This window comes from Nyctibius grandis, chromosome 3 (genome assembly GCF_013368605.1).
Source record: "Nyctibius grandis isolate bNycGra1 chromosome 3, bNycGra1.pri, whole genome shotgun sequence".
Lineage (NCBI taxonomy): Eukaryota > Metazoa > Chordata > Aves > Nyctibiiformes > Nyctibiidae > Nyctibius > Nyctibius grandis.
Window position 1 is genome coordinate 95,271,377 of NC_090660.1, and position 24,809 is coordinate 95,296,185.

General features: G+C 35.6%; 1 protein-coding gene across 40 annotated transcripts in view; it reads right to left on the reverse strand.

The window, feature by feature from the left end:
• RIMS2 (regulating synaptic membrane exocytosis 2) overlaps positions 1 to 24,809 on the reverse strand; it is a 531,876-nt gene that overhangs the window by 157,271 nt on the left and 349,796 nt on the right. For 25 of the 40 annotated variants that reach the window (XM_068395878.1, XM_068395859.1, XM_068395882.1 and 22 more), the window contains 2 exons: positions 19,569 to 19,725; positions 15,296 to 15,412 (listed from right to left, as the gene is read on the reverse strand). In XM_068395878.1, the coding sequence (XP_068251979.1) occupies positions 15,296 to 15,412; positions 19,569 to 19,725 (274 nt within the window). Of the gene's footprint in view, positions 1 to 3,728; positions 3,837 to 4,433; positions 4,500 to 15,295; positions 15,413 to 19,568; positions 19,726 to 24,809 lie in introns of all 40 variants that reach the window. The other 15 variants (XM_068395866.1, XM_068395854.1, XM_068395860.1 and 12 more) reach the window with 2 other exon arrangements.

Sequence of the window (24,809 nt, forward strand, 5' to 3'; positions counted from 1 at the left end):
TTGGGGGATATAAATAAAAGTGTAAGTAAAGCTCTACATGTCCAGACATGATGTCTTATATATGTTCAGTCTGAGTAGCTGCAGCAGTGTGAACTGATACCAGCTAGTGCTACCTTGCTATCACATTAAAGAGTCAAGGAAAATTGGAGTGGAGTACTGGGCAGCAGGGTGTTCTTGAGAAAACCCTGGGTCCAAAGGGCACTGAAGTCACTGAAGCTGCATGTGTGCCTGTTGTCTTTCTTAGGCATATGCTGGAGAAAGTATCTTTTCAATGCCGCCTCCATTTCTTTTGGGAGGGAAACAGTTGGACTTCATCAAAAGGGGAGAACTATCACAAAGACAAAATGACAAGTGCCGTAGCCTAAGAACAAACTCAGAAATTAAGGTTTTTGATAATGTAAATGTGTCCTAGAACTAATGAACTAAAGACTATCAAATCTGATAAACACTAATTGAAGCAAACTTCAGCAGAGAAAAGATGAAAGTGAATCAAGCAGTCACTCTGTGGGGAAAAAAAAAAAAAGAAAAAAATGCTAGAAGAGACCACAAGAGTTAACGGGCTGGCTGTGAATGACTACAAGATAAGCAATGAAAGGAGCCATGAATAACAAAGAAGGCAAGTAATTTTGACTGATGTATCTGTTTGACATATTTGCCTGCAGGACACCCACACTACTGGATTCACAGTGACAAAAGACACAAAACTCTCTGTCCCAGTTGAGACTCTTCCCTGAATGCTGGACTGCAGAACAATATTTGCTATTTTGAGGAATAATGGAAACTGGAAAGTTATTTCACATGCTTAATAAAGAGAAAGTAAAAGACAGGAAAAAAGGTGGTTGCTTGATATCAGCATGACATTGATTAAGTAGATGGAACTAAGAAGACAGGAATAACAGCTTGACCTACAAAAATAATGTAATGTAAAGTAAGCATTAACTGGGAAAAAGTGTAAAGATAAATAAGGAAATATTGTTTAAAAAGTAATTTTTCATATATTTCCAATAAATAAGGAAGAGAAAATTACTTAGTGTTTTTCAATGGATAAGGAGTAAGGGGGTAAAGATTATGCTTTAAATGGTCCTTAAATACCTAGAGAACTTCTGTCAGAATATGGAAAGTCAAAAAGGGTGAAAAAACTAGGAAAAACAATAGAATATAATCATAGAATCATAGAATCATAGAATTGTTTTGGTTGGAAAAGACCTTTGAGATCATTGAGTCCAACTGTTAACCTAGCACTTCCAAGGCCACCACTAAACCATGTCCCTAAGCACCACATCTACACGTCTTCTAAATACGTCCAGGGATGGTGACTCCACCACTTCCCTGGGCAGCCTGTTCCAATGCTTGATAACCCTTTCAGTGAAGAAATTTTTCCTAATATCCAATCTAAACCTCCCCTGGTACAACTTGAGGCTGTTTCCTCTTGTCCTATTGCTTGTTACTTGGGAGAAGAGACCAACATCCACCTCGCTACAGCCTCCTTTCAGGTTCAGCAATAAGGTCTCTCCTCAGCCTCCTTTTCTCTAGACTAAACAATCCCAGTTCCCTCAGCCATTCCTCATAACACTTGCGATCTAGACCCTTCACCAGCTTTGTTGACCTACTTTGTACTCGCTCCAGCACCTCAATGTCTGTCTCGTAGTGAGGGGCCCAAAACTGAACACAGTATTCGAGGTGCGGCCTCACCAGTGCTGAATACAGGGGGACGGTCACTTCCTTAGTCCTGCTGGCCACACTATATCTGATACAAGTCAAGATGCTGTTGGCCTTCTTGGCCACCTGGGCACACTGCTGGCTCATATTCAGCCAGGTGTCGATCAACATCCCCAGGTCCTTTTCTGACAGGCAGCTTTCCAGCCACTCTTGCCCAAGCCTGTAGTGTTGCATGCGGTTGTTGTAACACAAGTGCAGGACTCGGCACTTAGCCTTGTTGAACCTCATGATAGTGGCTATGAGGTACTCAGAGTTCATATCTGGTAAGATGACTCAAGTAACTTGACACTAATGTTACTCACAGGCAGCCTGGATTCAAGAGGACCAGAGAATCCAGGATCAGTTCCTAGGCCCAAGGAATCTCAAGGTACTGTTCTAACAATGAGCTAGAGATATTCCACTTCATGTCAGATTTTCCTTTCTGACCTCAGGAGGAATTAGCTTTAATAGCCTTCTCTTCACTAAGGCCCTGGAAAATATTTACTCCATCTCACTGCTTAAATCCCAGCTTTTTCATCTTTATGCAGTACTGTCACTTTTGCCCTTTATTTTCATTGATTTTACTTTATTTTTGAGAAATTTCTATAGAAACAAAGATTAAGATTTGCAAGTCAAGATCCTCAAACTAAGATAATTTGATAATAGCTTCAACTTTCAGTGGTATATGAACAGTCACAGATGCAACCGACAATCTGAAACAGGTTCAGATAAACTAATGAAAATGTGAGTATATAACTAAGGCAAAAAACAGAATATAAAAACTAGCTATTGAAATAGCATACGTATGAGCACATTTTGTCACATATTTTCTGAAAACAAACCAAAAATCCCTCTCCTAATTAAAGTTTCTACATGTGGACTGAACTATTTACACACTTTCTTTATATTAGGTTTCATGTAAAACAGCAGCATTTCAAAACAAATATTTAACTGAGTTCTAAAGGTTATAATGTCAATTATACTATAGCTTTGGAGAATTTTTAAAAAGCAATATTTCTTTGGAAGGAATACTTCTATGATACTATAAAAGTTTCAGATTCTATTTTGCTTCTGTATCCAAAAGTAGATTTACACTTACTAAAAATATGGTTATATATGAACTGAATCCAGAGCAAATCTCAACAAACTTCTCAGAAGAACTCATATCCAGAGGACAGCCATGAAATTAATGTACCAAGAGTTCTTTAGTTCTTGCTATGGAAAATTTTACACTGCCCCTGTTGTAAAGCAACAGCCATATCAACCATTGTATCTGCTATTTGAGACCTGAAGCCACCACTTCCTTTTTATTGGCTCACAGTTTATCAGATTTATAATCTTATTTTTATTCACACATAACCATGTAGACTTTTCCCTGTTTTGCAATATTTCCGAAAACATCATAATCACAGTATTACACCAGCATGTCTTATTACATCTCTTAAAAGCCACTGTATTTCAAGTAGAATTATTTCGTAGGAATTATTATGGGCTCAACTTCTCTCTGCCATATATTTCATATATAAATAGGGACTCTGTTGTTCTGTAATCACACACAGGTATTGTGAATGTATACGAGTACTCATATATTACAGAATAAACACTATACAAATATCTACAACCTAAGCTTATAGTTTTACTTTTCACTCTATTTTTTAGTTAAGCAAAGTATGAGATTTCAGAAAGACTCTGTTTCTGTGTACTTTGAAGTAGATAGGCTTTTCCTCATTATTTCAAGGAAAATAATAAGTATGATAAGCACTTTAGAAAATTCCAGCAAAAATAAGGGTTATACAAAGATGCATATCATATCCATATAACCTAATTTATGAAACTGACTTCTGTAAAGCTATTCAGCTTCCCATAGTCCTGAGTAGTCAGTTTTAGATGCATACATATTCACAGAGTATTATAAAACATCTTCACTCTATGTGTTTATCACATAGATCACATTCCCAGTTTGGAAAGGAAACACAGTACTGTCAAAGTATAAGCAGCAGAGCTAGCGACATGCTCCACATCAATTATACCTCTCAAGATCATAGTAAGCACCCTCAGAATAGGTACGGCACATCTTACGGGAGCGAAGTAATCTGATTGCATCTTCACAAAATAGAGGATACATTGTGTGATCCTGGCTGCCAAAACATAAAGCGTGAACACAATGAAAAGCAATAGAAAGATGAAATAAGGACAAAACAACATGAAAAGCAAGCAATGTCAGGAACAGAACAAAACACTAGAACAAAACTCAGCTGGAACTTTGGTGAATTTTGCAAAACAACTTTTAAAAATTAAGGTATATTGGCCTGCAGCTGAGACTATGAGAAAGGTATCACACTCCAGTTTTGTCTGTTGTAACCTTTAACACAGCCATACATGTATGACATTCTGTATATGAAAATCACAGTATTAGCAGGTATTTGTGTTTGTTGATTTAAATCATTTTCTTTATTGACTTTTTAAAAGTCATTACAATGATGTAAATACAGCATGATCTTCATGGACCAGCAATTATAGACTATTGGCAGTGAAAAAATTGTTTAAAAAGTGAAACATGAAGAATTACCCAGTGTTTGTCTACACACCACATTAAGAAAGCTAATGCTGATATTAACTCAACACTTCTAAGTTTTCTACCACTATACACAGACTAATAAAAACAGAAGTGGACATGTAGGTACATAGAAGTACATGCATTATCCACACAGAGTCACACAGAGGAAAACATGTACCTGGCATCTCTGTAATGGTGATCTGTGGACTGGGTGTACCGGGAACGAGGTAGAGTAACATAATGACTGAGTAGATGGCAGAAAGAAAAATACAAATATGAGACAATAAGATGAAGAAGGAATGATATACATCACACAGCAGAAGACATAACAATCTGAGAATACAGGAGCAACAAAAGCTCTGAAAATTGTACAGAGCTCTGAAATTATTAACAAAATTAGAAATCTGATACACAGTTCTAAAGGTAAAATTATCTAGATTTTTCACACATTCTGAGAAGCTCGGAGAGGACTATGGATCAAGCGGAAAGCTAAAATTTGGGATTTTCTACATTATTTTAGTTAGGAGGAAAAAATGTATAAATCTCTGTCTGAAAGCAATCTCAAGAAGTCAGATTGCCTGTTCCCTTGCTTGAAGGCAGTGATAACTTCAGTATGAACAATATCTTTGGCAGAGGTTTATCTAGTCTGTCTGAAAAGCTACCATCATTGGGAAATATGTGCCCACATAGCTAGCTCCAGAGCTTTCCCACTTCTGAATGTAAGTTTTCCTAATATTTATCCTATTGTGATAAAAGATGAATTTAGAAGAAAGCCTTGTTATTATTTAAATAATTAATGAAGACATATAACATCTGTAACAGAATATGCCAAAAAAACAAATGCATGCATTTCAAAATAATAAACCCAAGATATTTATATTTTAAATATACCTATATTTGTCACAGCGCTAGATATTTTCCAATTGACAAAAACAGAAGAACGTTATTTCTCTTTTAGAATAAATATATGCACAGAGTACAGGAAAAATGGTTTTGAAATAGTTCTTTTCTTCCAATTTACAAGGAATTATTAGAATGCAAGGGAGTCCTTGGTCTACGGCTCCTCTGAAGTTGGGGTATTTTAAAGGAACGACTAATCACAAAAGTCCACATTGGAAGTGTAAACTGATTTCACAAGAAACATAGAAAGCCTCATGTTTATCCTCCACTTTTGTTTCTCACATCTTAATTTGCTTATAATTCATGGTTTTCTAGTAATCACATTGTTACAGGTAGCTATATTACCTACACTTATTATATTTGCCTCTTTTGCATGTGGATAAAATGTATCATCAGCCACATGTAAATATTCCTTATAAGCATATTAGGTTAATTATATATAGTACAAGAGATCTTTGTGCTCACTTCGTGTCAAATAAATGCAAAAGCATAGTCACCACTATAAGCTTCTACCTTAAATCCCCGCTTATGCAATTTAAACTTTACAGTTTGTTACAAGAATGAGGAGCCGTACACAGTTCAGCATGGCCCAATTTGACATGGTACGCTGAAAATTTGAAGATGAGATCCTAAGAAGGACAAACAATTGAGAAAATAATCATAGAGCTACACTGCAGGCTGCAAAAAATATTAGGGTTCTTTAACTAATGCACAGACCTGAATACTAAAAGCAGCCTACCCATAATGGCCTGACAGTCAGCATGCTGCCAAGAAGCATTAAAAAATAATTCGGTCACGTTCTTAAAATTTGCTTTAGAATATATGCACACCCACAGGAAGATCAAATAAAAATGCAGGAGTCTACCCCACAGCAGCTATGATATGTGTGATGGTGGCAAACGACTGCATACCAGCTTATTCTCGCTACGCGGTGACATTCCCAGGCTATATCCAACATGAATACGCACTTAAATGATTTAGATGCAACTCTGGAATTAACACCACAACACTCTTGCAAATATTTCATTAGTATTAATAAGCAATTAAGTGTTTCCAGCTGGTAGATGACATTTTACTGTTAACAATTCACTTTCACTTCCCGTTTTATCTTTCCAGTGAATTGTGGACAAGCTTTCTTGATAGTTTTTCAAATAAGACATCAATAAATATAAGATATACAACCAGTTTTTAAAGAGCAAAGCTTTAAACAAAACTAGAGCTTCAAGCAAAATGTGTTGCAGAACCTGAATTTCATGGGAATGCAATTGCTGTTTGCAAGCAACTTAACTTACTGTCCATAAGAAGGAACACCCCAGACTGTTCTCTTCACTCACTTGTATGTGAATGAAACACCATCAGTTAATGTTCTGCTCAGGATCTGAGTTCTAACTACTTTTCAAATCCCCACTAAACTATGTTAAGTGCTCAACCTCTGGTATCAGGTTTTGTCCTAATACAGAATAGAAACTCAGAGCTCTAGTGTTCTTACAAATTCTGAGACTTTTGCTTGTGAATCTATAGCAGGCAGTTCAACTTTTTTTTTTTTTTAAATTCAGGAATTCAGAATCAGAATAAGCTGCCATTTAAAGACAACCACTTATACAGTTTGATATGTGATAGCTTTTAACAAGTTTGAAATATGCTTCCTCGTCACCCAGAACTCTGCTTGTCTGTATAGAAAAGTGATGTAAGCTTTAGCTTGTACTGGACCTGATCCTCTGGCATTACTGGCTATTCATACTTTTCTTTATTCTTTAGAGCCCATGTTATCCATGCTATTTAACTCATAATAGATAATAACTCACTATAAAATGTTCTTACAAGTGCAATGTAAAAAATGAGAAAATTATGTCTGAATTCATTAAGAAGAAAAATCAGTTCTATACATGAATTAACACAGTAACTTACTAGAGTACAAGGCATTCATCATAAATCAAGAATATATAACCTAACGATATTTGTGGATTTTCATAATATCTCTGACTATGCAACAATAATAATTATAGAGATATTATTCATGTAAGCATGTGTCTGGAATGGTTTCTGTTGAAGTACAGTAATATTTTCCATAAAATATGCATGGTTAGTAAAAAAGAAAGGAAAGGTGCATGCTATATCTGTATGGAAGAGAGAATGACTGACAACACAAAGGTCAAAATATCATAGTATGCACATTAGGAGGTAGCATATTTTTCTGTTCTTTATGTATTTCAACAGGTAGAGCAAAAGGCTTAAATGTCATCTCTCTTCTGAGCATCCAGTCAATACTCCACTATTTGTTTACTATTAACACTTTATGTATTTAGCTCAAAATGAATTCTTTATGTTTTTATAAATATGTTAACAACGTAACACCAAAAATGCCTATGACATACCTAATTCTCACTGTCCAAAATTGAAATATACACTACTTTCATTTGGCTGATAGCCAGTCTAAAACACTTAAAACCAATGCAAATAAATCACAATGTAGTAAAATCATTAAGCTTTGTATTGCCTAAGTACAAAAGAACTAGAGAAATGTTCCAAATCTGCATCTAAAATAAACAAGTCCTTTGAGCTGTTCATGAAAATTATGATCTGATGTGCACATGTAGATGGGAACGCTTGGAAGACCATGGAGACACAGACAAGGTTTAGATATAGCAGATTTTTAAAAAGACAAAAGAACTCCAAGATACTTCTTTTTTGCAACCGTCATTTAGACTTCTAGCCTTTTACCACACATTCCTTACTTGCTACGTTATAGTAGTTGATGGCAGAAGTATATCAAATGATGGTATGGCAAAATGAAAACATAAGTTTGCATCCTCACAGATTTGTGAAAGATTACATATTTTGTTACAGATAGCATAGACAGAAAATTTGCAGCAGCAACTCATTTTACTTATATTAAAATAATGAAGTTAGTCTGATAAGGCAGCACTATAGGTTTTGCAATATGATCATTAATGTACACACACATACACACAAACATACGTCCCCCCACACTCCCTTGCATCAGGTAAAAACAGATTTCACTATTCTGACAAGAAGGTTCCAGACATATATGCAAACACATTAACATTCCTTTTTTAAAGTGAACAGAAAATGATGACTTAAAATTTTCTGATATTGCTCACCTATTTGTCCATTTCCTTATACATTCATAAAAATTCAATGAACCATGAGGGTACCAAAACAGAGATCAGTGATTCAGTGACCAATTAGATTGCCTAACTGGAAATACTTAATATCCAGGAACAGGCTTGACATACCAGAACAGTCTCAGAAGCACACTTGAAAACATGCACAGACACACAGCGTGCCTCACTGGAACCATCCATGGCATACCTTTCTGCTCTTCTTACTGTGCAAGGGGAGCTTAACCTAGTCATTACTGTTTGGGATATTTTATTCAACAGTAAAGACGTGGCATTAGAAGATAATCGTTCCTTTCAATGTTCATTCTCTGTGACCAGGTCCCACAATTTTATTAACATTTCAGCTTCCCTATTAGATTGGGAAGTTGACTCCCAAGTATTTCTATGGAAAGGATGAAGTCCTGGAGTACTATTACATCCGGATATTCTTGTGCTTATTGGAATACCCATAATAATTCCAAATGCAAAACAAGACTTTCCATTCCACTGTCAGAGCCTGCATGAATCAAACTCAGTTGACACAAGAAACTTCTATCATCCTATTACTGTTTATCTGTTCTGATAGTCAGCTTTTTCCAGTGTATTATCTGATTGTAATTTAAGTAATACATTGTATCATTGGCAATACTACTATCCTCCAGTTTTAGCAACACTCTTTTTCACTTTTTCCATTGAAACAGCAAATTAAATGTATGACAAGTATGAAATTATTAAGATTGCTAAAAAATAAATATAATTTTTTACTGGTATGAATTTCCCATTAACCAAATACTACCAAACTTTTCAAATTACAATTTTACGAAAATCTAGCAATGTGAAAAAATGGGAATTAGCTTAATCATACTGCAGAGTAAGAAACAGGTGGTTCTTTGGGTCAATTGGTAGGAAATTTAAGGGGAAAAGAGCCATTGAAAGTGGGAGAAGGGAAAAGAGAGAGGGCTGGCATACGAAATTTAGGGTAAGTGTTATGGGAAGGAATGAAGTAAAAAACTGGGCCTGGGATCAAGTTAGGACTGCAACATTGAGCACAGAATTGCTCAAGGGAAGAGGAGGATGGAGTTAGTAAAGTGATGTGGCTTCAGGGAAAAGTGTGCTATACCTCCTATCAGCATCTTGCTCATTCCAACAATGGTAAGTAACTACTACAACTAGTTACTTTTTCCAAATAACTGAAGCTAGTGATATGGTTCTAAAAGTCTAAATTCTCATCTGAACAAAGCAGGAGTTAATGTGCTCTGTGGTAGAATGTTTTCCGTGTTGCTTCATAAACACCTGGGAAATCACACCTATAAACTACATAAATAAAATGTGAAGTCAGGCTCTCAAACTTTAGAAAATGGCAGATGCCACTCAAGAATAAAACATTGGTTATATAATTTCCCCTGCTACATTTTATAGAAAATGTTAATAGGAAATTTTCATTTAATAGTTTAGGTTTTTTTTAAAGGAGAGAACAAATTTTCTTTAAACATCAACAGTTTTTCCACCAATAATGGTATGGATGCTTTTTGTCACATCAATTGTATAGAAATTCCTGCTTATCTCCTGGGACAGATGAAATCACAGAAATATTCCAACTGATTGCAACTGACAGTTTGAAGACTTTAGCTGCGAAACAATAGCAATTATCAGCAGAGAATTTGTGAACTGCCACATATTCAATCAAGATGACTTTCAACAAGAAAATCAGAATCACATTATCACAGCGCTCCCTATAACGTATTTTAAGTCCTTGCTCCAAAGGGCATAACACTGAAGTCTTTTATCAGAACTGTATCATTTTTGTCATGGGCATTTTGTATGTGCATTTTATTCTAAGGAATGTATCTAAGACTTTCTGTTGTTTGTTTTTTAATTCGGCTCAAAGGTTCTGAATCATGAACCCTTTCAGATGTAGCCACATTTGCAGGACTGCACTTCTCTTGCCACCTTCCTACTCCATCCCTCTGTTGGAGGTCACCATCCTTCAGCAGACACATGGATGCACCAGGTGAGTGGCACAGATAATTGTGCACTTTAACAGTGCTTTCAGTGTGAAGTAATGTGCCCACTGTAAATAACAGCAGCTAAAGAGAAAACATTCTCCTTTCTGCCATTCTTACTGCAAGGCTAAAACATGGCAGTGTGCTCAGGCTGCAATCCCTTTAGCAGTTAAATCCATTAGAGCTCATGAGTGAGAGCCCTGGGAGAGGAAAATGTATTGGGCAACATTCTAAGTAACATTATAAGTAAGAATCTGTGTAGGACAGTCTTACTTATAGGAATCCTTACTGGTACAATCTCTTGTATGGTTTTTATCTGCAGTTGTAGGTGTAGATATACAAAATAATTAGGAAGTACGATATACTATTAAGGCCTATGGTAAAATTTTGAAAGGAGAGAAAGAACTTCAAGAAATGCTGCAATTATTGAGATTTAAGTTGATGCATACATTTTATAACAGATATATGCAATTTTTTAGCAATGTATTTCTTTTACTTTACTGGGTATTTGAAGAAGCAAAGATACAATGACATTGCATACCCACATATGGGTAGGTACCCATACGACATACACAACCAAAAATCAAAAATATCATCCCAGAATTTCCACATCAAGTATCAAGTACCCTTTATACTCTACAATATCTTCGTATCTGTAATATACAGTTAAACGATTGTACTGTAAAATATTAAATAAATAATAAATGACTAGTTAATTACATATTATTCAGCTGTGTATTTAATAAAGAATGTGGAAAAAAAATCATCTGTTAAGTTTTCTGGTTTTTACTATGGTGCAATGTCTCAAAAAACTCTTTTCCTAGTTTGACCTAAACTGGCACCTAGCTATTAATAATGTTGGATTAGGAGCCTGCTACTTATAGATAAAGCAACTGCCAGTGTAAGATGATTTTTAGAAATGTAGGATTTATATTGCCCTTGGTTACATTTAGTTTTGTGTTAAATAATGAAAGCAGCTAATTAAATGACATCTTATCTATCATGCAGTAGACTCATGGTAGTGAATTATTTTGGTCTCCACTGGCTTGATTACAGTAACTAGAATTTTTGGCATGTATTTTGGCATTTACTTTAAGGCATGTTTAAAAAAAACTTCTTTCAAAGCGTTCAACAGAAAGTCTGTATTTGAATGTGCTAATGAAATCATCTTTCAGTAATGGTGGTGTGATAATCATGCTAGTCCCAGCATATCGAGATATCATCATTTAAGTGATTTAAAGATAATGGAGAATATTTCCTTAAATAATCATGGCTATGACTACCCCATTACTTTAACATGGCAGATAATTTGTGTTCTTTAAAATGGAAACTGTGCAATAGTCCTGATGAAGGGATAGTGGACCCAAAACTTAACGTGCTTTTTCCCTTGTTTTCTTGTAAGTGCCTAGTAGAAAGACATTTATATTTAGGAGTTTTCTCATACGTTTCCACTGCAGGATTGTTTGAGTTAGGCAGTCGCTGAATGCTCTGGCCTACTATATCTCTGTTAAATTCACCTTTAGCAATTTCATGCCTCAGGGAGAGCACATCTAGGACAAAGAATACAGTTAGATTAATAGTTGCTAAATAGTATCTAAGCTGGTTAGAGCTGTGGGCCTGAGTACAATTCCCTTACACTGCCTTGGTGTTTGTTGTTAACTGATGATATATCTTTCAGAAAGTAATACACAGATACAGTTTTGGCTGATGTCTCGGTTTTGGAACTATTCAGATTCTCACATTGTTTCTCTAATTCTCTTAATTATATTAATAGCTTAAACATAAAACTCTGAGGTCAAATCTGCCTATTTGCAACATTTTCTCTCTGATTTGATTAGTTTCAGTTTCTGAAGTGAAGTGAAAGTTTGCTTTAGAGTGTTTATTAAAACATGTCAAACTAAAGTTTACAAGGTTATCCTGTTACAGACAAAAGATCTTATGGAACTTGGGGCTGTATTAGGTCATAAGCATTCATATTTCTTTCCATTACAAATTTAGGTTATTTCATAAAAGTGTGGGCACTTGCAAAAAAACTCCTTGCATTTTGACAAAAATGAACTAGTACATCTATATTAAATATATCAGTACAAATTAACTTGATTTCCCACTTTGAGTTACCAGTATACACAGTACAATCCTGACATTTTTGATAATACAGCAGCAGATACAAATTTTAACTGTAACTTTACCCTGCCAACAAAAATCAGTACATGATTTGACAGCAACATTAGACATATTTAAAGGCTTGGTGTTTGAAATTAAAATTATCTCAAAATAAATTAAAAAAAATGTCTTTCAGCTTTTTTAAAATAACTTGATTTTCACTTCTATCTATGCATTCAGCTTTGAAGGAATGTTTACATTGCCGTTAGACTTGAGGTCATTAGACATTTTTGTATGTGGTTTCAGCTAACTCCTTGGTGCCATATACCTTAGAGAACTTTCTGCTGAATTATCTAGAAAAGGAAGGAAAGAATTTTCTTACTCATATTCTCAGTCATATTTTAACTTAGCAACTAAGCATGTCTACAAGAAACTACTTTTTCAAAGTCCCTTTTTTGCAAACAGCTCCAAGGAATAAACGCACCATGGAAACAACAAACCATCAGACCTGTGGGAAAGGAAAGTGTGATTTTTTTCAGAGGTAAGGGTGGAGCAAAACAAGGACGACAAGTAGAGAGATTGTAAACCTGTACCAAGGTTCAGTTTTTCCACTTCTCCAAACTGCCTGCAGTTCCAGCACTTTTCAGAATCAATACCATTAAAGAGTTACTTTAGGGACTTGTGTACGCACCATTGTTTTTTATTATGTAACACAGACAGTATCACAAATATTCACTAACAAAATTTGAAGCCTAATAATCTTCCCATTCATAAAACCACTGTCAAACTAACAATGAATATAAAACATGACAAATGTTTGGGAATAGTCTTTTTCTATTCTCTTGAGTGTTGCCTAAAACCAACATGCTTCAGAGACTGTATGTCGCAATAGAGGCATAACTAGTCAACAATCTGATTACACAGGCCTCCACTCACCATGTATGAACAGGAGAACTTCTGTGTGTGTTTTGGAAAATACAGACAAAATAAAAACCTGTGTTCAGAGATTCAGAGCACACCTAACAAACAAATACCTATTCATCTAGAATGGTCGTGTGAAAATGCAATAACCTCATCACCAACAACTTTCTGACATTGTTTTTCTGACATATTCTAAAAAAACAATTCTCTTTCTCTAAGCCAAGCCAGTCCAGTAGGGGTTATTTGATTGAAGTTAGGGGGAATGATTGCGATGCTGTACTTCAAGCCACCTTTCACTGCTATGCATTTATCTGGAAGGCAGCAAGCAAACTTGCAGTGAACAAAGCCAGGAGCATTCCATAAGGCATATACAGGCTCTAAGGATAAGTTTAGATCCTATTTCAAGGATGACTGGTCTAAAAATCAATATAATATTATCACAAAAGCATTCTGTTCTTTTAAGGAAACAGCTCAGAATCCTTAAGTTATTGCCTTCTGTGTGAAAATCAGGTAGCCTCATGAGACAATTAAATAGCATTCTTCTTTTCTATAACTTAAATAGAAATATTGAATAGTTTAATGCAAAAAAAGAGGTTCACCTATGATCTATTACACTTGCAATGAATACAGTTAACATCCTGGGCGATTGCTTTTCAATATCTTAATTATTTTGCCCATTAGACTTTTTTTTTTGCTAAATTCAATTAAAAATCTCTTGAATACATATGCTTTTTTTCTTTTCTTTTGGTACTCTTTTTTCTAACTTACCTAATTAGGAACAATTAATTATGATTTTTTTTTTCTCAGAAATTTTGTCTTACATTCCTTACAATCATTGACCATCACATTAATGTTCTTTTAAGACATATTCACCTTTCTGTTCAATATTAATAACAAAAAGCCACTGATTTCTTAAATTCTTTGTATTACTGGTAGCAACACCAATTACACGCCTTGATGTCACTTGAGGAATAATCTGTAATAATAATCTGTAAAAGTATTACCTTCAAATACTAGTCACGTAGCACTCAAGATTACAAAATATATCTGTATTACTCCTTGCTATATGCAATTATGAAACGGGACAATATCTAGCAATCACGCCTCTCTGATTATACTGTGCAGGTTTTCAAGTTAGTGTATAAGAAGGTGGAAGATTTTCAAAATTAAAGGTAAAAAATGCTTTTTCTTTTGATTTTCTGACCTGAAAACAATGAGGTCAGAAAGATCTTATCAATATTTTTCATGTCACAAAGGCACTACTACAATTAATTCAGTAAAATTAACTACATTAGCCAACTATTGCCTGCAATTCTTTTTTTACATAATTAAAATTCATAGAGGTTGCTGCAGCTCTGCTTACTCTTTGGGAAGTTCCATCAGGCAAAACATTAGTCATGGTAAGATGTGCCTCTAAACACAAAGACCCCAAATTCATTCTAACACACATTGCCATAATCTTCCCCCCACCAACAAAAAAAATGTCTCATAAAGTTGAGAAAAGACAAACACAGTGCTAGAATATACTTTTGTTGTCTGCGAATTGCACTGTATCCAATGGGAGCATTACAATAATACCGAGCTGAAATTATCAATTTTTATGCCTCTTTATTCAACAGCAAAAATGACCAAATCTACGTTAGATTTTTTAAAGATATTCAGCACTTAAAAAATTATGAATATAGTACATTAAATATTTTATAAAAAAAGGACAACTACACTGTTTGTCTTTTAGATTGTACAATTTCTCATAGATTTTTCAGATTCCCTCTTGGCAAAGATACACTAACTGGACAGTTGCGTAAGCCTTGTGTGCACTGTATATTTTTGAATGTATATCATGTAACCAGTGGATAAATAAGCAGGGAAATGCTCATCTGTGGGATTAGATAAGTGATTTTGCTATTTAATTTAGTGAGCTAACATGCTGAAGTAAGACATGTTGATGAGTGTAGGCTACAGCTGTTTCTAATTCTAAGTCAGATATTTACCTCTCTCTGTCCGGGGAGTAGTGGTCGTCTATAACACGATGTCTATCCATTCGGTTCAGGGTATTGTAATGCGCAGGAGTAGATCGAGTCCCTCGTGGTCCCTGATCCACATTCCGACTAAGGATAAAAGACATCAGATTCTGAGTTCTGGGTGCACCTGGACCACATCCCGTCATCGGTTTGTACAGTCAATTATTAGCAAACATGGTGGTAATGAGGTGTGTTAGCTGACCTTTCTGTTGTATACTTTTACTCTCAATAATTTGAAATCTCATGGTAAAAAAATTTTCTCCTACAGAAAAAGGTGCTAAGTCCATGCTAGGGATGGCGTTTTTTTCTTTTGTTTCAATGTTTGTTTGTTCTGGAGATGAGAGAACGACATTTTTTTTATTATTATTTAAAAGGTTAATTTTAGACAAAATTTCATTAGTCTTTCCAGACTAGTACCTTCAAGGAAAATTTCCTTTCTAGCTGAAACATGCACTGTAAAGAATTTTCAATGAGCTCTTGAGTTTGGCTATACTATAAAGATGTAAACTGTAGCAAGGCACAAGACAGAACTTTTTAATAAGGTATAAGTGGTACGCATAGCACAGCCTTCATTAAAGAGCACCAATCACCTTTACAGTTTTGTACTATTTGAGACCAAAGTTTTGCCCATTGAGTGCTTTGCTCAGTTTAACCATTAATACCTACTGATACATACTAACTTCACTTTTTCTGGTCTGTAAAACAAATCCACAAGAATAGGAAAATACAAAGACAACAGTAAACTCTAATAATTATTGGATAAGTAAAACATAATTGTTTTGTATAGATTTGAAAATAACAGTTTGCATGCTTCCCTCCACAAAAATTCACATTTTAGACCAATAAATTCTTCTGCCTCCTGTTCTTTCCTGCAGTCTTCCCTAATGTGGGCCTCATTTTTTTTTCCACTTTTGTAACATCCTGTTCCTGTGTCCTTCCTTGTCACTTTGTCTGCCCTTTTGGTACCTGTCATCCTTATCCTTTGTCATCTGCCAGTCCCTGATTAGTGTTAACCTGTACGTGTATCCTTCACTGCTGCTGCCATGGTGTTGTTTATTTATACATGTGAGTGCTATGAAGACGTTGCACTACACATAAACTTTTGCCTTCAGTTCTACTTCATTTCTCATAAAGTATTTCTCCACTCTACTTTCACGAAGCCAAATATAAAGTTTACTCTGGCTAGTAAACTTTCTATTTGCCATATTAAACGTGAGTATAATTCTACCTTCTGCTCTACAACTCTTTCCTGCAACTTCTCCTCTGTACGTGTTTTAACACCCTTATTTATACCAAAATGATAGAAAATCCAGTATAGCCTTTACCCTGCCATTGGACTCTTTCATATATATTTGTACTCTAAAACAGACATTGACAGGGCTCCTTTGCTGTTCTTTGTTAACCTTTTTACTTTTCCCAGCAACCAATTCTCATTCCTCCTTTCTGAATTCTAGTTTCTATCTGACCCTTTTCCTCAGGGTCTCTTTTTTAATTCATGTTTCAAAAAAAAAATCTTGGTTTTTTTTTTTCTGTCTAGAGTATTATCATCTTATTTTACTCTTCTCATCTTGACTTAAATATTTAAGCTTTCTCAAGCTGTCATTTCTTTGCAAAACTTGCCAAAGATTTGACCTTTGCTGTCTGCCCACACAATCAAAACTCCTGCCTAAACTCTGATTATAAGCCTTAGTCCTGAAAACTCAATACCAACTTATCTGCTCAAACCACTTTCAATAAGTTTGTGTTATTGGCTTATTGTTCTAAACAAATAATTTATTGTTTAAATTTCTGTATTATGTCAGATTCTGACTTCATGCTGCTTTTTAATATCCTACACAACGGTATTTCTCTTACTTCAAAGTGTTGCTACTATTTCAGTTGTTTCACTCTGCTAAGGATGCCTTTGTCAGACAGATTTACTATTTAACAGAAAATTACATACTTTCTCCAACGAAACTTGTTCTATAAGAAAAGTTGGTTTCACAACATATGTCTTCACTCCTTTCTAACTTTCTTTCAGTTGACTGAACATGTACGGAGCAACCAGACAACAGGTAAGCAGGTGAAAAATGTGCAATTGCAGGTGGTGATGGTAGAGAATAATGAGCATCCGACTAGATTTACCACATCATTTCAGCCTAGCCACTTTCTATAGTCACCTTCATCTTGCTTTTTCAAATGCACAGTCTTAGAAAAAGCTAAACATGATGTTGTTCAGTGCCTGCCACAGTCTAAACTCCATTCTGATCCACAGTCCATTAAATACATTAGCTGAAAACATTACAAGAGCAGTAACAATTTCTTGTCAGCTACTATGCAATGTGGCTTTCATAAAGTTTATTAACAAAATCCAGTAGAAGGACTGAGGACTGCAAAATGTCTTCTAAGATATAACAGCAACTTGCACTTCTATGGCCCAAGAGCTCCTGCCTGCAGAGGCATCAATCAATATTTGGGAGATCTCTGGGCATGCAGCATGCTTACTGCAGTTAGAACACATCTGTAGCAGCACATGTATAATAAACTCAACTAAACATGGTGCAAATGTGACTAATAATGCTTATAGCTTTGCCAAGTACACCTGGCTTTTCAGTAGAATTAAAAAAGACATTTCTGTAACCTAAGGATCATGCTTCTTTTCTACAAACTCTCAAGTTCTGGCAGCCCAATTCTCTGGGCTTGACAAGTCCTCAAAGAAATTATTTGGTGTGTGGGCAGGGAAATATTACATAAATAATGGATTTGATTGTGGCATTGTAGGAAACAGCTGAAACATTTTTCTCTGAAAGTTCAAAATTATATTTAAAAATTTAGCTTTAGGAAAGTCAGAAAGCAAGAAACATTTTGTACAGGTAAAGAAATGCAAAACTACAAGAAAATGAAAAGAAGGTTTTTCAATGGTGTTAAACAAATGTTAATTACTAGCTTGCATAAAAGTTCTGCCCAAAATGCACACAGCATGCATGCACACACAAAAACACAAATACACACACACACAAAGAGATTTTGCTCACATTTGTATCCAAGACAAATAACCCCAGGAGATTTAGCATAGGCAATTACTTAGACTGAAATCAGTATAGCAGCAACCTGAATAGGGCCCTCTGTGTTTACTGTTTATGTCTCATTTAAAGTCAGGCTATATTTACATATGGTTTTAGATTTCAAGTAGAAACTTACAGTTTCTGCCTGTTAGCTGTCTGTGATGATATGGGATAATTTGGGATCTTAATACCTCACTAATGCAAAAGGATATCATTTAGTCTGTATCTGTTAGACAAAATGGTAAGTAAACACATAAGGAAGAGAATATGAAGTCAAGAGAATTTTAAGCTAACAAAAAGAACAAAGATAACAGAAAAGAAAGCAGAATACAAGAGAATCAGAATGACTGTAGAAGAAACGGATAGACAGATGTACCTGACAGGAAATATTGGATAACAGATCTTCAGTATTTAATGGGAATTGTGAAAATTATGGGCAAAGAAAATGACTCCCTCTTTTATTCCAGCTGAGTTACACCAGCTGGAAACCTACCCACACATAGTGACAAAAATGCTGGAAAATAGGCTTCATTCCCCTTTACATCCGTCCTTCTGCCTCCTCTTAAGAAAGCTTATCCACGCAGGAAAATTCTTAATTCTGGCTTAAACAATATGTTCAGTCAAGTGGTAGTCATTATCCAAAAAGGCTAGCTTTTGGAAGAATTGTCCTGATCTTTGTTTCACAAGATAAATAGCTATCAGAGGCTGCCTAAGATCACAAGTTGATATTTTTCAGTATAAAATTGTATGTGTGTCAATTTATTCTTGATGCTTTAAAAGTTTGAAAAAAATAGGAGAAAGAAAGCTACTACAGGCAGGAGGTATGGCTCTCCCAGAACATTAATTCTACAGAGACAAAAGGGTTGAAGACAGCACTGACGAATGAATGCCAAGAAAATGTCAAACCATCACATGCTATAAAACATGGCACCTTCTAAATAGCTCTTGAAAATGAAAATATAGAGGAATAATTTATTTCCTTAGATTGGAATGTACTGATTTTTGATGAAAAATAAGACAAAATTAGGTGAATTTTTGCACATTAGTGTAATGTAAGAAAAAACAGTATTGGCTTTACATAATTTCATAAGATCTAACTAATTCATTGCCAGTTTGAAAATCTGGAGATTCTTTCCAGTATTGTTACAGGATCAATACCACTTAAATTTATATACCTGCATAGTTAAATAACAGTTTACCTTTGTGGGGGAGGGACACTGGGAGACCATGATCTAGTCCGTCCTATGCTATCTCCACGGTGAGGGGATCCTGATCGAGAGCAATGATTAGATGACATAACTTGTTCTGGCACTGATAGCGTTGAACTTTGAAGATCTCTCCCATTATGTCGATAATCTAAAAAGAAATGCACATATTCAATGAATCTGAAATTGCACTTTTTAATTTCCTACCATATCTGTAGTAGTTAGAAGTATGATAAAAGATGAAATTTGATCAAGGATGTTATCATGTCTTCTTTTTTGTGATAAAAAATACATACATAAAGTTGACTCCTGTTGTTATGCTTAATTTAAGTACAGTTATAGTTCCTATAGTTATACTTTAAAAGTATAGAAATAAATTGTCATGCACCAAATTGGGGATTTATAATAATAAAAATATCCAAATTTACCACTTATTTGTGGTCAATATGATGCATTAATAATAAAACTGCCTTTTTTCCTTAAAATAACATATAAAATTGATTATCGCATTTTTAATTAAAATTGTATTGTAACAATTGTGTGTAATATACTTCAAACAGAAATGTCCACAATTCAAAACTAATTCAAAGTTCAGTTTAAAAATTTGGGATAGGAAACTATCATGGGATCAAATACAGAATTTGAGTTCAAGAAAGATTTGTATTTCTGAAAAAATTAAAGTAATAATGACTCAGTTACATCAGATTTCACTCACGGTTCTGAACTTAAACAACATGATTCCTTCACAAATACATGACCTAAGGCCATGCAGACACCTGCTTACATCCTAGACCTGATCCTGAATTAGGATAATAGAAGGCATAAATAATCTAAGCAAAAGCTTTCTCAGTTACAATAGCTTAAAAGGCTGCCACATGGACATTTTACACAGGCTTTTAAGAAAAATCATTTTTAAAAGATAGATGTATTAAAGTGACTGTCTCCATCTAATTGCACAACTTGAATTCACTGTCCCAGGGTACAATACTCTCTGCGAAGATGACAGATACACAGCAATTTCAAAGAAGTTTCCCCACATTTTGTGAGGATCAAAGTAATATACAATGATAAGAAATGGAAGAATTGCAAATCTTAATCTGATGTTAACGTTTTGCAAAAATAGGTCTTCAGACAGCTCTTAATGGCTATGACAACTGATATAAACTGACTTTTTGTTCTGAAGACAGTAACCGAGTAAAGAATATTTAGAGAGATCCACCTGGCACTGGAAAAATTCTGGCTCATAAAACTATAATTCTTTTCCCATGAAAATGTTCAGTAAGCACTTAAGCAAAACCTCAATTCAGTCCATTTAACGGTTCCAAGAATGTTTGATACTTCCAACTGAGTATTCATATTCATTGTATGGCCTTAGGATCAAGGATATATACGAACCACTTTAATTCATAAATAACTTCCTCCTGTGTTTAGGTGTAAGCTGCTTTGTGTGTGTGTGTATGTATGTACATAAAGGGGAAAAATAGCACATCATCATTACATTACATTAATATAATGATGTTGAGGATCAGATACTCTCTCCTCACTTCAAAGCGATCAAGTCATGTTACGTGTAGTCTCAGCTGAGAGTCAGTAATGAACTAAAGACTTTTATCCTGTGTGTGAAGTACACTTATTAGCATACACACTGATAAAGCATATAAGGACAAGTGCAATACAGTTCTGGGTGAAATCACCAAAGAATAGACAGGAGGAATTTTATCTGTGTTCGAAACAGGGTGTTGTTCACTAAGCAGTAAAGTATAGAACGTGTCTGAATAAAGTTTTTACAAGTCAGTCTGAAAATCAACAGACTCTGAAATCCTGTAATTCTTTAAGCAAAAGAGAAAGAGCTGAAGTAACAGCTGAAATCTCAATAATGTTAAAATAAAAAATGTAACAAAGCAATAACAAATTTCTTAATTAAGCAAATCGATGAGATATTTGCCAGTTTTATACACTAAACAAATATTGTCCTCAATACAAAAATAATGCACAGAGAACTACTTATTGATAAAACCAGCATTTCAAGAGAAAGAACATATGAGATATTTATTTTAATTTGCCCAGGAGCTGGCAGAACATGAAGTGCACTGCAGAGCACAGAGAGGCAGGAAAATGAAGAGGATCATTTTGCAGTTCTTTGAAGATGCTGGTCAAGATGTCGCCAAAAGAAAAATTCTGCAGGTAAGAAACAGGCAACGAAGGGAATACAAGAGACCTGTGAGGAGCTTTGTAGGCACCGATCTGCTACCCTATAGAGCAAAAGAGCTATGAGCAATTCTGAGAGTAAGACCACAAGTAAGAGCTCTACAGACTGTTTTTGGATAGACTAGGAGTTATTTTCTCTATTCTTAAGTGTTATATTTTACAGATTTTAATTTATGTTATATATCACTGAGACAACAAGCTATGTGTTTCACTGAACTGATTAAAGGCACTGTGTAAAGAGTAAGAAATGTACTGAAACAACCCGCAGTTATTATGCTATGGTATCATACGTACACCAAATAAAACAATAGCCCAAATCCATATTTTCTGTAGAGAAGCCCACTGAAAACTGGGATAATTTAGAAAGGCTTGTTTTTTTTACTATGACAATAGGTGATTAATTGCAAACAACATCCTTACAATGCAAGCCACATCTTTTGTAATTTCACAGTGAACAACTTATTCTGACAATGTTTAATATTTTCATTAAAAAATTGAAAATCTGGAAATGGCTTATCAGTTATTTTTTGCTCATTATATTAATTGAAAAGTATTGTAAAATAGCAACAAGAAATAAACAAATTTCTAAAGATAGTCTTAAAGTGGCAGAAAGGTTTTGATCTTTAAAAGACAAGTTGATACATTTGGGGAAAACATAAAATTATCTCCAGGGAAGGCAAATCTGAAAACACATTGTATTTGGTTTGCATGGCAAGGTTTTGGTAGCAGGGGGGCTACAGGGGTGGCTTCTGTGAAAAGCTGCTAGAAGCTTCCCCTGTGTCCAATAGAGCCAATGCCAGCCAGGTCCAAGACACCCACCGCTGGCCAAGGCCAAGCCAGTCAGCGACGGTGGTAGCGGCCTCTGTAATAACACATTGAAGAAGGGGAAACTGGGCAACGCAACTGTAGCTGGATGAGAGGAGTGAGGAATATGTGAGAGCAACAACCTCTACAGATACCAAGGTCAGTGATAGAAGGAGGGGGAAGAGGGCTACAGGACTGGAGCAGAGATTCCCTGCAGCCCGTGTTGAAGACCATGGTGAAGGCAGGCTGTCCCCCTGCAGCCCATGGAGCTAACAGTGTGAGCAGATATCCACCTGCAGCCGGGGAGGACCCCACGCCAGGGCAGGTGGATGGTCAAAAGAGGCTGTGACTCTGTGGGAAGCCCACGCTGCAGCAGGCTCCTGGTGGGACCTGTGACCCTGTGGAGAGAGGAGCCCACACTGGAGCATGTTTGCTGGCAGGACTTGTGACCCCATGGGGGACCCACGCTGGAGCAGTCTGTTCCTGAAGGACTGCACCCCGTGGAAGGGACCCATGCTGGAGCAGTTCATGAAGAACGGCAGCCCGTGAGAAGGACCCACGTTGGAGAAGTTCATGGAGGACTGTCTCCCATGGGAGGGACCCCACGCTGGAGCAGGGGAAGAGTGTGAGGAGGAAGGAGCAGCAGAAACAACCTGTGATGAACTGACCGCAACCCCCATTCCCCGTCCCCCGGCACCACTGGGGAAGGAGGAGGTAGAGAAAACCGGGAGTGAAGTTGAGCCTGGGAAGAAGGGAGGGGTGAGAGGAAGGTGCTTTAAGATTTAGTTTTAATTTCTCATTACCCTACTATGATTTGATTGATAATAAACTAAATTAATTTCCCCGAGTCAAGTCTGTTTTGCAATTGGTGAGTGATCTCTGCCTGTCCTTGTCTCGACCCATGAGCCTTTATTATATCTTCTCCCCCCTGCCCAACTGAGGAGGGGGAGCGATAAAATTGTTTTGGTGGCCACCTGGCATCCAGCCAGAGTCAACCCACCATACACATAAGTGAATAGGAAGTTATTACGAACTTATATATAATGAAATAAAAACCATGATTTACTGTACAAGTACACATGACAGAATATTGTCTATTATTATCCTGATAGTCCATATCTATAGATATAAAAAACACAGAGATGGTTCTCAGTATTCTGCCTGCACAGGGAGCATTTGGAACATTTGTGTATGAAAAACGTAATGAAGAGCAGTAATATGAAGAAATGGGAAAATCCATTAAAGAAAAAATCTAACACTTAAATCAGCAGTTTTATACAATATTTGGTATGTACAGACACCAAAGTACAAGGGGAATGAGCGATAGCGTAAGGTATTCTACCTGAATGAACATAGTGAAGGGCAGGGAATTCAATTAACAAAACACAAACAAAAACCTACTCTGTCTAAAATATTCTTAGAAGTGAGAACTAGTAAATCAAAATAATTAAATTTATTAAATCTGTATACCTAAACAAAATAATTACCTAGAAACAAAAAGCCTCCTCCAGCTTTAACTTGTTATTGTAGTTGATCACTTGCACATTATTGTTGCAATAAATCAAAATACGTGACTAACTAAATTGTCAAGTATAATCCTGATCAAAAAATGTTTTACATTAAATTGGAAGCAGACATGCAATGCTTTCTGGTAACTAACACTGGTAGTGCTTCCTTACAACAATTTCAAAAGGCAGAAACTATCAACACTCCTAATAATTTTGCATCAACAAGACTAGACATGTTAAGCTGTGTTCGAATAAACAGATTAATATTCTCTGTGCTTTGTTGCCAGCAAAATAAACTTTGAAATTTGTAATTAATTCACTCAAAACCAAAACTACTATATTTATGAACTACTCTCTTGTCAATACATCACACATTGAAAAGTAGCAGTTTCAGTAGGGCAACTCGCTAACATGAGTTAATTCCAAACTCATCCTTCAGCTTTGTAGAGTTAATGTAGCTCTCTGCCTTGTTTCACACTATGTATTTTCACTAGCTAGGAGTCAAAGCAACATGGAATGCTGTCTTATACTGAAAATAACCATATCAGATTTTCACAGAACACAACTTTCTGTGAACATCTATATAATATAATACTTTTATTCAATAACAATGTCCATTCTATAAAGTTGCAATACCAGAAAACATGTGTTTAATGTGGAGACAAAAGAGTTTAGGGATAGATCCAGTAAGGTTCTTAGGTTTCTTGAGTATAGT